Source organism: Artemia franciscana, chromosome 3, assembly GCF_032884065.1.
Source record: "Artemia franciscana chromosome 3, ASM3288406v1, whole genome shotgun sequence".
Lineage (NCBI taxonomy): Eukaryota > Metazoa > Arthropoda > Branchiopoda > Anostraca > Artemiidae > Artemia > Artemia franciscana.
The window spans coordinates 3,952,404-3,966,508 of record NC_088865.1 but is presented as its reverse complement, the minus strand read 5'-3'; the positions used below and the strand labels follow the sequence as shown (position 1 = coordinate 3,966,508).

The following is a 14,105-nucleotide window of genomic DNA, read 5'->3' as shown; positions in this document are numbered from 1 at the left end:
TACCCCTTGGACAAAGGATTCCAACCCAGAGCGCCTACCACTTAGCAAGGAACACAAATTTGACCAGAGAACAATAATTATTTGAAAAAAAATAGAATATTGAAAAAAAAACTTGCTATAGTTGTCCCACTACTATCCTGTAAATGCTATAGGCCCATTTTATTTAGACAAATCAATTTAAGACAGGTATCAACAAAACTCCATCAGGGATTGTATTTGCTTAAGATACAATCAAGCTATGTGAATGCTTAGCTTTGTCATATTCTAGTCTTGAAATAATAAAAAAAGAGAAAATTTAAAGGTTCTATTAATTTTTCACCAGCTCATTCGAGCAAAATCATTTGTGACAGCCAAATGCCCATGGTTGACTTAGAACCTCTCTAAATGCTCTGAAACAGAAGGAATTAAAAAATTATACTAATCAGTATTAAACTATTTAAACACGTGTATTTAATTTGAAAATAACGCTACTGCTAGTCAGCTTACTGTGCCGTTCCCACTGGCTCTACTGCAGTTAAAAATGGGCAGTTACCGCGCAGTAACTGCGGCTACTGAAAAACCATCAGCTGGAACACACCCGCAGTTAAACTTTAACAAAGAGGGGAAGTATGATGACTTCTTCATTCGGAAACTATAAGTCTAAATGGTGAGGATAAACACAGTGTATTTGCTTATTCTCTTGTATAAACTATAAAATTCCAGTAATCTGCTAGCCTTCTTGTAAAATCTTTAATATGCTCATTACCAGTGTTATTCTAGCCTAACAATTATGCAATATGATTTAGTTCATTCAGCAACATTATAAAAGGGTACAACAAACCAAGCAGGAATTTACTATCACATAATAGGGCTATAAGCATCAATGTTGGCTGTTGCATAATCATAATGGTGGATCCTATTTTGATAAAACTCTTGATTAGGGGCTTTGCTGATCTTGAAAAGTAGTTAATTTAGTTGTATCAAGCTGTCAATAGTTGATGTAGAGTCATCCCCTGGGAAGGTATTTGAGGTCCTTAGGCTGCCTCCCAGTTTTCCCCTCTAGGCTGAAAAGGTACTGACCTTCTAAAATTATTGTGTTCTATAAAGATACAACCTTGAGAACCATAGGTATTCTTCAAATGTTATGCAAAGAACTCCTGATAAATATTACACAGTTCATATTATTGGTCTACAAATAAAGTGAACATAGGCTACTACTAGAGGTAATTTCTTATGCTCTTTTTGAATATAATAATTGTTTTCTGGCAAATTTGGTTTCAGGCCTTCTTTGACTCTTGAAAATGATAATTTATTTCTATGTTTTTGGCATTAAAAGAGTTCAAACATTAGTTCATCATCCTGTTACAATCCTGAGGATTGTAACATCTTGCTGTTGAATTGATTAGGTGACAAAATTAGTGGGTGTGGTGTCCTACTGGTACTTCCATTCCATGTTACTCCACTCCAAATCAACTGCATTTTTGAAAGAATTAATCAATTCACCAGTGACAGTTTCATTAGAAAGGCTGTTCCAAGTTGAGACAGCACATACTGAGAAAAAATTTGTCCTCTCTGCACATCTGGAGGTGCTCCTGTTGCAGCTTTGTTGAGTGGCCTCATGTCATGGTGGCAAGGGAGAGAGTAAAAATAGAGTTAGCCATGTTATTTTGGTGCATTTTCTTGACAAAATGACATCTCCTCTGTGTTGCTGGTAAACCAATGTGGGTATCTTCAGGCAACTCAGAAGTTCAGGGTAGAGAAACTGTTGGTGTGTGGCACAAAGCTTAGTTGCTCTTCTCTGTATGCTCTCTAGGGCTGCCACATGTCCTTTGTATTAAGGATTTGTAACAGGGCAGCCAAACTCCAAATGTGGCCTTACAAGAGCATTATATAATTTTTTTGTCAGAGGATGGGTTATTTTTATCTCAATTCTTGAAAATTGAAACTATATTGGCCAATTTCCAATTAGCTGGTACCACCATCATCCTTATGGACATCTTTAAAATATCAGCCAATGGTTTGGCAACTAGAGCTGCAGCTTCTTTCAGCAAACATGGATGAATGCCATCAGGGCCCTCTGCCTTGTTTGGATCTAACTTATACTGGTGCTTGAGAACATAATCTGCATCAATTACAACTGATGGCATTTTGTGGACATGGTTCCTTTCTTGGAAAGGGGGAGGAGGGGATACTAGAACTGAATGAGAGAAATTAGCAGTAAATGCAGCATTTAAACAATTTGTGATGTCTGCAGGGGAATCAAGCAGAGTAGCATCAGGATGTATAAGCTGGCATATTCTGTCCCTATTAGGATTAGAGCTGGAAAAATACTTCCAAAACCTTTTGGGGTTTGTTTTTGCACATGAGATTTCTCAGCTTGTTACAGTGTTTCTTGAAATAAGCAAGATGAGTCTCCTGTTTTGATTTCTTGTATTTCCTCCATGCCTTATTCTTACTCTTAATGCCTTCTCTTACCTCTTTAGTGAGAAATGGCAATGTTTTCGTTTTCTCTGTGTATGTTATGGAAGTAAATTGCTTCTCAACTGCAAGCAAGTATGACTTAAAATTGAACCAGGAATCATCCACGTTATCACTAACAATCAAAGATTGCCAATCAACTTCAGACAAGTGTTGCCAGATTTTATCATAATCTGCATAAGATCTTTTTGTCATATTACTTGGCCTAGTGGAAACCAGCACCAAAAACATCACAATTATGGTCACTAGAACTGATTGCAGGTAAATATTTGAGAGACTTGACTGTGTCAGGGTTAATTGTAAATACCAAGTCAAGTGTAGTTGGGTTTTGACCATCTCTATAACAGGTTGGTTGATCAATCAGTTGAGTGAGGGCAAGATTTGCTACAAAATTCAGAGTTTTTTGGAGTTGTGAATCTGTAGCCATAAACCCATATCACATCTGGTATATTAAAGTCCCCAATGATGGAAACATAATTTGAACTAGATGAAGCTATTTTACTTGCAAGATCAGCCATGACTTGGTGTGAATCTTTAGCATTAGGTACAGAGGGGCTTCAATAAATGTTTCCAACAAATAATGTTGCTTCAGGGAGCTGACAATCAACAGCTACGCATTCTACCCATGGATAAACATCAATATAAGGGAATAAACTTAGTATTTTAGTTTTAAAATTAATCTTCACATAAATACCAGTGCCTCTCCTACAACCTTTTTAACAAAGTTGGAAAACACTTCATAACCATCAACTGCAATATGGGAATCCTCAAGCGTTATAAGAGAATTTTTGGGACAAACTTCTGTAGCACAAAAAATATCAATATGCTGATTAGCTAATAGCATCTTTACCTCTGGCAGTTTATTTGTAATACAGTCCAGATTTGATTGCATCACTTCAAGAATCTTCTATTTCTTCCTGGATTACTTATTGCCTCACCACACTGAGGGTGTGTTTCACTTCTTTCAATCAGCAGCTCTGGTGAGTTTGATGCCACATCTGCATTCATAGATACTGCAGTATGGTAGGAGCAACTTAATTCAGATAAAGAGCCACTATCATCAGGAAAGACACTAGATGAATAATTAGATAAACTTAGATCACTAACAACACTAGAACTCAAAGACTTTGAACTATTTACAAGGGCAGGAGTCAAAGCTATTGTTCTGTGTCTTGGGAAGCCTTGGGTGGGCGTCAAGCACCCAGGACATCATTTTTTGAAATGATTGACAAGTCATGAATAACCAAACCAGCCTCACTTCTATGCTTTGCTTCTTCAACAAGTGTTTTCCTAAGCTCCCTATCATCTTGAGAAAAATCACTATGAAACTGAACACTCTCCTTTTGTTGTCTAGAGATCTGACAGAAGAGATTCTTCTGCTGACTTAGATATTTTTCAACATATAGGTGAAAAAGCGGTTTTTAAGCAGTCTAACAGAATAAGAAGAAAGCATGGCAGAATTTGTTTTGATCTTTTCTATTCAACTTAATCTTGACAAATCAATGTTTGTGAATTATACAACTTTTGCAAAATGGATTTATAATGAAATAGTGATTTTTAATCAAATGTTATAACCCAATTTTATACCCAAAAAATGTGGAATGTAATTATTATTTTCAAGGGTCCTGAAAGGGACTAAAATTGAATTTTCATGAACAACAATTATTATATTCAGAAAGAGCATAAAAAATGTTATCTAGTGGTATGTTGACTTTATTTGTAGGTTAATAATATGAACTGATCAGCATTTAGTGAACTGTTTTTAGCCTCATGTCTTAGCTTTATCTTGATTGGTAAACTTTAAAAGCTTTGTTAATTTTATAATTGGATTTAGGAGAAGAACTCTTGGTATGGCCAAATTCTAATAAAAATCAAATTTTTTTAAAATTCTTATCAAATCAATTTTTTTTAAAATTGTAATAAAATAACAGAATTGCATTGTCAAAAGTACAGTTCTAGTTTAGTCTATTAAACTTCCAGGAATGAATAGCTTCTGTCATGGAAACAAGCTGTTGCAAAGCTATTGCATAAAAAGGGGTCAAAATTGGATTTTTTTCACAGCTGATGTTGAATACATGTTCTCCTTGACTGCCCTTTGGCTAAAGTCTTGTCTGATTCTGCTGTTAACTCTAGGCTAATGAAGCCTCTTAGTCTTTCTTGAGATAACTGAGTAAAGAGCTTATTTGGGGGGCTGGTCAACATATATATGTGTAAGTAGCCTGTCACTGTGCCTACATTAGAAGGTCCAAGAAGAGAGCCCTCTTTGGCATGCTTTCAATTAGCTGTATATCACTTTTGTAAAAAGGAGTAGCTAGTTTTCTATAGTCCTAGAAAAATAACTAAACAAAATTAGTTGGTTTATTTTCACTAGTTTTATTGATATGTATTAGATATGCTATGAAGTAATAATTTTTTTTCCCTTTCAAGTTTCAACTTTGCTTCCCTTGGGAAACTTTTTTTTTTAAATTAATCTTTGCACACTTTTGATTCAAATTTAATGTAGAAACAATGTTGCCATGATCTTTTTTATTTATACATAATAATTTCTGTCCATTTTGAGTTTTAATATCACTCCTTAGTTTCAATTGAAAACTTATGGAGCTGTTTTGGGCTCATTTAAAAGCTTATATTTATGCCAAATTGTATTTTATAAAATTGACTTGATAGCACACTCCTATAAAGTGCACTTTTGGCTGTTTTCCCTGTTTATCAAATGAAAAAAGTGCCTCTTTCAATGAAATGACCAAAAAAAGGTGTTTTTCAAAACCTAGGCAGGAGCAAAAAACTAAGAGGGCAAGAATGTCTCTTCCTCTCAATTACCAGCATTAGAACTAGCACACGCGCTTCATTGCAGAGTGAAGTTAGAAGGTTCAATTCAAAACTTTCAATCATTCAAGCTTAATTTTTGGTAGATTTTTAGTTGAAAAATTTTTAGTTTTGCTAATTTGTTTTTGCAATAATCTTTTACTTTTAAGATGAGTAGGTGATTTATGAAACTTACTAAGAGGATTTGGAGGGGGATTACATGTGAGGGGTTCTTATAAACCTCCAGTTAAGGGCTTTGGACCCTAATTATTGTAATGGTGCTGTTTTATGCTTCTAAACTCTTCTGCTTAAGAAGTGACACCAAAAGTGCGGTTTTTAGTGCTATATGGAACTTCTGGATGGTGAAATTGATAAAAAGCATGTAGATATGAGTAAAAGCATTAAAATGAGCCTTCCTGGGATGTGCTTTAAAAAAATGAGTGCATCACTTTTTCAAAAATAGTGGATTATCTGAAAAGTAATCATGAAAAGGGAAAAACCATGATTGGAAAAAAGTCCAAGCAGAAATCATACAATGAAATCCAGCATGGTACTAACAGAACCATGTCTCTTAATAATCTAATTTAATATACTGGTGTTTGTAGGGCATTAATTGTGTAGCTTATTAAGAGTGTACCAATTATGCTATATTTCACTTACAAATTGTAGAATTGAAAAATAAAAGAACACAGATATGAGCAAAAGTTTTCAAATGAGCCATTAAACATCACTCTAAGAAGTTCTGATAGCCCACTTGCCCTAGCTTTTCCACTCAAGACATGGCACAAAAATTGGTGCTTTTAGTGTTATTTGAAACTTGCAAATGGTGGAGTTTATTGGAAGAATGTAAATATGAGCAATATTTTATATGAGCTTTCAAAAAACTATCTACAATGCTCTGGTTGTCCACTAGCCCCACCCCTTGAGAAATGGCATAAAAATGCCCTTTTTTGTGCCATATGGCACTTGCAGGTGGCAGAATTTATATTAGCCATGTACATATGAGAAATAGCTTTTGATGAGCTCTAAAGCATCTCTGTATGTTGTTCTAGTAACCTGCTAGGCCTGGAAAAAAGAAGAAAAAGGTCTGTCTTAACATTTTTTTTAACTTTTAGTTACAATGGGCTGTCGTATTCTCTTTACTAGGTTGCAGCTAATGCTTCAATCATGACAAAGAGTTCATTGCAAGTTCTCCCAAGAAAGAAATTAAATAAAAAAACAAGTTTTTTAAATGAAAGTAAGGAGCAACATTAAAACTTAAAACGAACAGAAATTACTCCATATATGAAAGGGGCTTTTCTTCCTCAACGCCCTGCTCTTTACGCTAAAGTTTGATTTTTTATTTAAGAATTAACGACGCTTCTTGACTACCAAGGTCCCTGCGTCGGCCCTGCAGTGTTCTAAAGTTTGACTCTTTCTCTTAACTCTATTTTTAAAACAGTAAGAAACTTTAGCGTAAAGAGCGGGGCGTTGAGGAGGAAAAGCCCCTTTCATATAAGGAGTAATTTCTGTTCGTTTTAAGTTTTAATGTTGCTCCTTACTTTCATTTAAAAAAACTAGTTTGTTTTTTATTTAATTTCTGGACGTTTTTGAATTAATGCATGTTTTGATCTTATCCCTCCACACGTAAATAATTAAAACGAAATTTGTATATTAATCAATTGCAATTAATCAGAAGATTTTGAGAAAAAGGAGCGAGGGAGGAGGCCTAGTTGCCCTCCATTTTTTTGATTACTTAAAAAAGCAACTGCAACTTTTAATTTTTTACAAACGTTTTCATTTGTAAAAAATATACATAACTTACGAATTAATTTACGTAACGAACTTCTATATTCGTATGTTTTTATTGCGTGTATGAGGGGGTTCAACCCTCGTCGATACCTCGCTCTTTACACTAAAGCTTAAATTTTGTCCCAATTCCTCAAGAATGAGCTCTGAATCACAAAGGCTGTATAATAAATAGCTGAAATTACTAAAAATACTTTAGCGTAAAGAGCGAGGTATAACGAGGAGGTAAGCCCCTCATATGCGTAATGATTTTTGTTCGTTTTAAGTTTTAATGCTGCTCCTTACTTTCAGTAGAAAAAACTTTTCATATTTATTTTTTCATTGTTTTTCAAATAATGGTAGAAAATCATGCGCCTCCTTCATTGAAATTCTCTTCCCCCATGACATGTTTCTCCATGGAAATATCCTCCCACGTAATCCCCCCTCAAATCTCCCCCTAAACAAAAAGAAATCCCCCTGAAGACGTCTATACACTTCCCAGTAACCAGTAATACTATATGTAAACACAGGTCAAAGTTTGTAACTTGCAACCCCTCCCACGGGACTGCGGGGGAGTAAGTTGTCCTTAAAGACATGGCTATTAGGTTTTTTGACTATGGTGAATAAAGTGGCTATCTCAGAATTTTGATCCAGTGATTTTTGGGAAAACATGAGCGTGGGAGGGGGTCTAGGTGCCCTCCAATGTTTTTGGCTACTTAAAAAGGGCACTAGAACTTTAAATTTCCGTTAGAATGAGCCCTCTCGCGACATTCTAGGACCACTCAGTTGACACGATCACCCCTGGGAAAAAAAAACAAAACAAATAAACACGCATCTGTGATCTGTCTTCTGGCAAAAAATGCGAAATTACACATTTTTGTAGATAAGAGCTTGAAACTTCTACAGTAAGGTTCTCTGATACGCTGAATCTGATGATGTGATTTTCGTTAAGATTGTATGACTTTTAGGGGGTGTTTCACCCTATTTTGTAAAATGAGGCAAATTTTCTTAGGCTTGTAACTTTTGATGAATGTAACCGATCTTGATGAAACTTATATATTTAAAATCAGCATTAAAATGCGATTCTTTTGATGTAACTATTGGTATCAAAATTCCATTTTTAGGGTTTTGGTTACTATTGAGCTGAGTTGCTCCTTACTACAGTTCCATGAACTGTTTGACTAGTTCACATTGAAATCTTTGAAGTCTAATAGATGGTAGAATTTGTAAAAACAAAAAACAACAACTAGTAAATATAAGCAATAGCTTATAATTGAACCATCAAATCTCTGTCTACAGTGGTGTAGTAGCCTGCTATTGTTTCAGTAGCTTACTGGTGAGCAGACAAACTTACTAAGGGGGTTGGGTGTGGGAGGGGTTCTTGTAAACCTCCAGTTAAGGGTTCTGGAACATCACTATCACAATTGAACCTGTTTTGTACTTCATAGCTTTTCCACTTAAGAGGTGGCACCAAAAGTCTTGTTTTCAGTGCTATATTGCACTTAGAAATGGTAGGATTCATAAAAAAGCACATTGATATGAACAACAGCTTTCAAATGAGCCATTAAACATAACTTATAAATTCTGCTAGCCCAATAACCTCAGCATTTCCACTTGAGACATGGCACCAAAAGTGCCGTTTTTGGTGCCATTTGGAACTCGTAGATGGTGGAACTTATAGGAAGAACATAGATATGAGCAATATCTTTTATAAAAGCCGTTAAAAGTCCCTCTACAATTTTCTGGTAACCTGCTAGCAGCACCACTTGAGAAATGGCACTAAAAGTGTCATTTTGGTGCCATATGGCAGAGTTTATAAAAAGTATTTAGATATAAGAAATAGCTTTCGAATTAGCTATTAAGCATCTCTCTATGATTTTCTGGTAACCCGCTTGGCCTGGAAAAAAAAATAGGAGTCAGGTCAGTGCTACTGATGCAAAAAAGCAATTTTCCTTGTTGTTCAAGGAGGGGGACTGTACTTTCCCTGTATGAGGTTTCCAACCATGTTGATTCCAATGGTACATTTTTCATTTTTATCTGATGCCATTTTGGCAGGGGTTTCATGCTTTTTTCCAAAATCACCATAAATTTCTTTTTGCAATAAACTTTTACTTTTAATACAAGCTGAAATAATAGGTACCATTCCTGAATCAGTGTCAAATGACAATTCTTTTCAAAACGCTTTTTTTAACTTTCAGTTACTATGGGTTGTTGTTTGCTCTTTACTAGGTTGCAGCTACCACTGCAACCATGATATCAAAATAGATTGCCTTTTTTCTTGAAAACTAAATTTGGTAGAAATTGAGAAAGCTATTCCAGATGAGTAGCTTCAGCACTAAAGGTTACCTAAGCAGACAGATTTGCATACCCAGGCATATTTGTGGCAAATTTTTGCTAGCTCACAAAAATGCACGTTTGTAGCTTCAGCACAAAAGGTTAACTAAGCAAACAACTTTGCATATCCAGACATATTTGTCGCAAATTTTGCTAGCTCATTGAAATGCGCGTTTAGGCTTAGGGAGTTACTTGACCTGTCCCTAAATAGAAAAGCCATTCATTACTTAGAAATGAATCGAAATTAAAAAAAAATCATTTCTTGTATAGCAGGATAAAGGGTAGTATAAAATAAGTTTTTTTTTTCATTTCAAAAATTTTGGGAAGAATTACCCGAGTTCTCCTGCAGAACTATTTTCATTTGTCTTTCTTCCTCTTTGGATGCACAATTTTAAATATGGATAGAATATTACAATGGATTGTTAAGTAAATAATTTGAATAAGTAAGTATAACAATAAGTAATCCTTTTAATATACTATTTGAGTAGTTCCAGGCCCACAAGCCTACACTTCTCCAACCCCAAAGTGGCAGTAGGTTGAGGTCAAGGGCATAATTTACTATGAGACAGAGGGGGCAACTGTCCCTCCAGACCCCAGTTTTTCCATCCCCTGAGCTGAAATTTAGTTTCTCCAAAATGTTTTCAAAACTAAGCGTCCGATGAAAGAGGTCAGTTTTCTTTAGTAGATCTTTACTGTCATTTTAACTTGATTTGGGAAAAAATTTCTCCAACAATTTTCCAGGACATGCTTTAAAAATGACTGCATCACATTTACAAAGTCAGTGAAATTATTTTATCTTAAAAATAATCATATAAGGGGCAAAACCATGATTGAAAAAAAAAGACAGGAAATAATTTGATATATTGGTTTTTGTACCTTAATAATTTCTTTTGACAATAAACTTTTACTTTTAAGACAAACCAAAAATAATAGTTACCATTATAATTTTTGCTTTACTGAAGACCAAAAAAATAGCTTAAATCTGCTGCTTATCAGAATGATAAAGCTAAATTAATTGTTAGAAATTAACTGACATTTTCTCTAAGATTGAGCAGTATTTATTTTCTAATGTTAGGATAAAAAAATGAAACTTAGTATAAAACATTGTTTTGTGAAGAGAAATAGCATTATACTTCTGAGGGTTTGCAAAACCATTCTCATTTGTGATAATTTCTATTTATACTAGGCTTTTTGTCTGATATTCCTTTCATCATTTATAGTAATTTATGCTGTTAATTTTGACATCAGGTAAAAGCTGATTTAAGCTAGTGCTTCTTTTATTTTCTTATATTTACTGCATTTTTTGGTAATTGAAACTTAACTTGTGTTCATGCTTGAATTGACATAATTTTGTGTATACTAATTGTAGTGATGTTAGTGGATAAGTTAGCATTTATTGCTAATTCATATGAGAAATATGCTAGTAGTAGTTATGATGGGGGTAGTCATAGGAGGAGTAGCTACACAGCAATTTTTATTTTTAAATTGCAATATTGACCTCAGATCTGCATCAGCAACCTCAGAAATCATCTAGTACCACCTTTGTTTGAAATTAAACGCTATTTGTTAAATATTACTTAATGTGCTTGGATTTTGGCCTTCTATGCTGTAGTATTAGCTTCAGAATTGTAACCAAGAATATCTTAAACCCTTTAATATCAATTGTGCTAGAAATCAAACATCATTTTCATCCTGGGTGTATGTTCGCAGTGTATTTGGATTTAGGACAATTGTACCATAGATAATTTTCGTTGATTAAGTTTTTAAATCATTTAGAACAATGCCCTAAGTAGTCCCTGTACATATTTTGATTGGACTTGTATGATGTGATATTAGCCTTATATTTGTTATCAGCTAACAAATGAACCCTTAAATACCATATTGCATGGAAATCAAACACTATTAAAATTATGTTTATGTGTGTTCTGATTTAGGACTGTGATGCCAAAATCTATAAGCTTTTCAAATATTGGGAACTTAATCATTTAGGACTATTCCTTGATTCCAAGTCAATTGTGAGTACCCCAAGGATAATTGTAAAGCAAAAATGGTAAGCTATTTACATGTGTGGAATTTTTTGGGTGTAGGGGTTCAGCAAAGTGTTGGGGTGGTATTGACTTTAGTCTTGGAAACGAAAATCATATCAAGACTAATTTAAACTGGGTATCTCATTTGTCCCCAATCTGTAATGAACAACTCCATAAATTCTTAACTATCTGCTCCTATGAAAACTAACACCATTTTTGAAGAAATGTCTAACCATATATATATATATATATATATATATATATATATATATATATATATATATATATATATATATATATATATATATATATATATATATATATATATATATATATATATATATATATATATATATATATATATATATATATATATATATATATATATATATATATATATATATATATATATATATATATATATATATATATATATATATATATTACAAAGGCCCTGTTGCCACCAACCATAAAAGTTAAAAATAATTGCATAACTCTTGACACTTATAAGGTGTGTGTCAACTGTTTTTGAAACATGCACCTAATATGTTTAATCCTTGGACATCAAAATTGCAATGTCAGCCTCATAGGTATTACTGCTCCCCATAAAGTAACATGGATATCCCCCTCCCTCCATCCACCTAATATTCTTGTGTGGATCTTTGTTAGTGAATATGGGATTTACATGCATAGATAGATTGTTGTATTCTATTTTAACCAGTTTCTTATTTGTTGTATAGGATTATTTATGAATGCTGCAAGAAATTGGTGAAAAGACAGTATACTAGAACCACTGGCAGTTTGGATGGCAGGTCCTCAGTGAGAGAGAAACAAAATTTGCCACCTCTAAAGAAGGACTTCTTCATTCCTGATTCTTCTGTTTTTGATAGGTACAGAACTAAGCATAAGACTCTTGATCTTGTGATTGTTCATGCTCTTTTTTTTTAAATTCATTTATCATCTATAAAAACTGATTATTATATTTAGATAACTCTTAATTTATCTTTAACTGATTTTTACAGTAGTCAGATAAAATATCCCATGAAGTCTGAGACAATGACTTTCAGTTGGAAGTTTGAAGATTATAAATATATGTTCTATATACCCTTGGTGATATGTGCAGTATTTAGAATTCTAATGTTGTTAGGACACTGCACCACCAAACCACCTGAGGCCTAGACAGCTGTGTACACTCCTTCACTTCACCCTGCTAAAAGTTTCTCTGTTTACCCTCTTCTAGGAATGTTTGTTAATATTTTCTTATGGGCTCTTCCCATCCCATTTGAAGATCTTCAAATGGTGATGGGATTTGCTGATGGATTTATTTTTTTTTTTTTGCTGATTGATTTCTCTAAGGTCGTGAATGTAGAAATGAACAACTTTTTTGTATTATTTTTCATACAATCCTTCAGATTCGGGTTGCAGGAGTAGCTAGCAACCTTGTAACAGATGATCACCTCCCATAGTAAAAAATAAAATAGCCCATAACTCCTAAAACTAGAGTCAGATCAAAAAACAAAGTACACTATTGGAACCGTCATGTCCAATACCCCTATATATGAAACTAGCTGTTCCTTTGCTTGAACAACAAAGCAAATATGTAGGTTTGGAAACAAGAAAAACTGCTTGAACTACAATATTCTGCATCAAAGGTATCTTTTTTTTCAATTTTTTCTCCACAGCTGGTGGGACACTAAAAAATCTTAGAGAGTTGTTTAGTGACTCACTTGAAAGGAAATTGCCAAATCTAGTGCCTTGTGTAATAAAAGAAAATATATTTAAAATAAAATATTTTTGTAAAGAAACTCCATTTTCATGTACAAGCTTGATAAATAACGTAATAATCGTTCGTTGTAACCATATATGACGTAATAAGTGAATGCAATATTTATAGGCTACATGCTTATCTTTCGACAAGATTTATAATGAAGATGAAATATTAATTAATAGTAGTAGCTTTACCTTTAGTGGCAGTGTTATCATTGGTAAGTATGTATCTAAAGTTGTCCTTAAGCAGTTTTCTAGTCGCCAGGCTTGAGAAGGTGCTGGCACCTTCTCTTGTGCCAGCACGAGGCTCCGTGAAGGAACCTCGTGTTATACATGTCTTTTTCAAATACAGTTCTTTACAGGATGTTTACAACAATTGGAAAAGCTATGTAATTGCATGGCATTTTCATTTTCACTGGCTGTGTATAACCTATTTTATTTTCTTAGTTTATTTCGTTGTCAGTAGTCACTTATAAAATATCCTTGCTGCCAAAATGCAACTTACTATTTTAAATTGGTGCAGTCTTGGGAATTGAAATGGCTACTTTACTTGAGATTGTTGAGCGTGACGAGAAAACAGATCTACTACAAAAATCCCCTTGTAAGATGGAGACATTATGCTAGAAAAATTATGTCAGGTGTGGAATTAGAGCCCACGACTAGCTCATGTAACAACCCGGACCTTGTGTCTGGCGGCGGAACCATTATGCCGACCTGACAAATTCAAACTTAATATTTAACAACATGCTAATGTCATCTAGGTCCTGTGGTGGCGCAGTGGGTTTGACCTTAGCTTGGTAATACGGGACCCAGAGATCGAATCATGCTGCAGAAATGCACTGCAGGGCCGACGCAGGGATCTTAGTAGTCAAGAAGCGTCGTTAATCTGATACAATACAATAATGTCATCTTGTATAATTTCGGATGAAGCCATGGATTCCAAAAATT

The 14,105-nt window shown here is 34.1% G+C and overlaps 1 protein-coding gene across 1 annotated transcript in view; it reads left to right on the top strand.

Moving 5' to 3' along the window:
• Positions 1 to 577: 577 nt before the first annotated feature.
• The window catches only part of LOC136024772 (probable ATP-dependent RNA helicase DDX5), a 45,684-nt gene continuing 32,156 nt past the window's right edge, over positions 578 to 14,105 (top strand). Inside the window, exons 1-2 of the mRNA XM_065700227.1 lie at positions 578 to 646; positions 12,131 to 12,280. Of these exons, the coding sequence (XP_065556299.1) occupies positions 609 to 646; positions 12,131 to 12,280 (188 nt within the window). The 5' untranslated portion in view covers positions 578 to 608. The remainder of the gene's footprint in view (positions 647 to 12,130; positions 12,281 to 14,105) is intronic.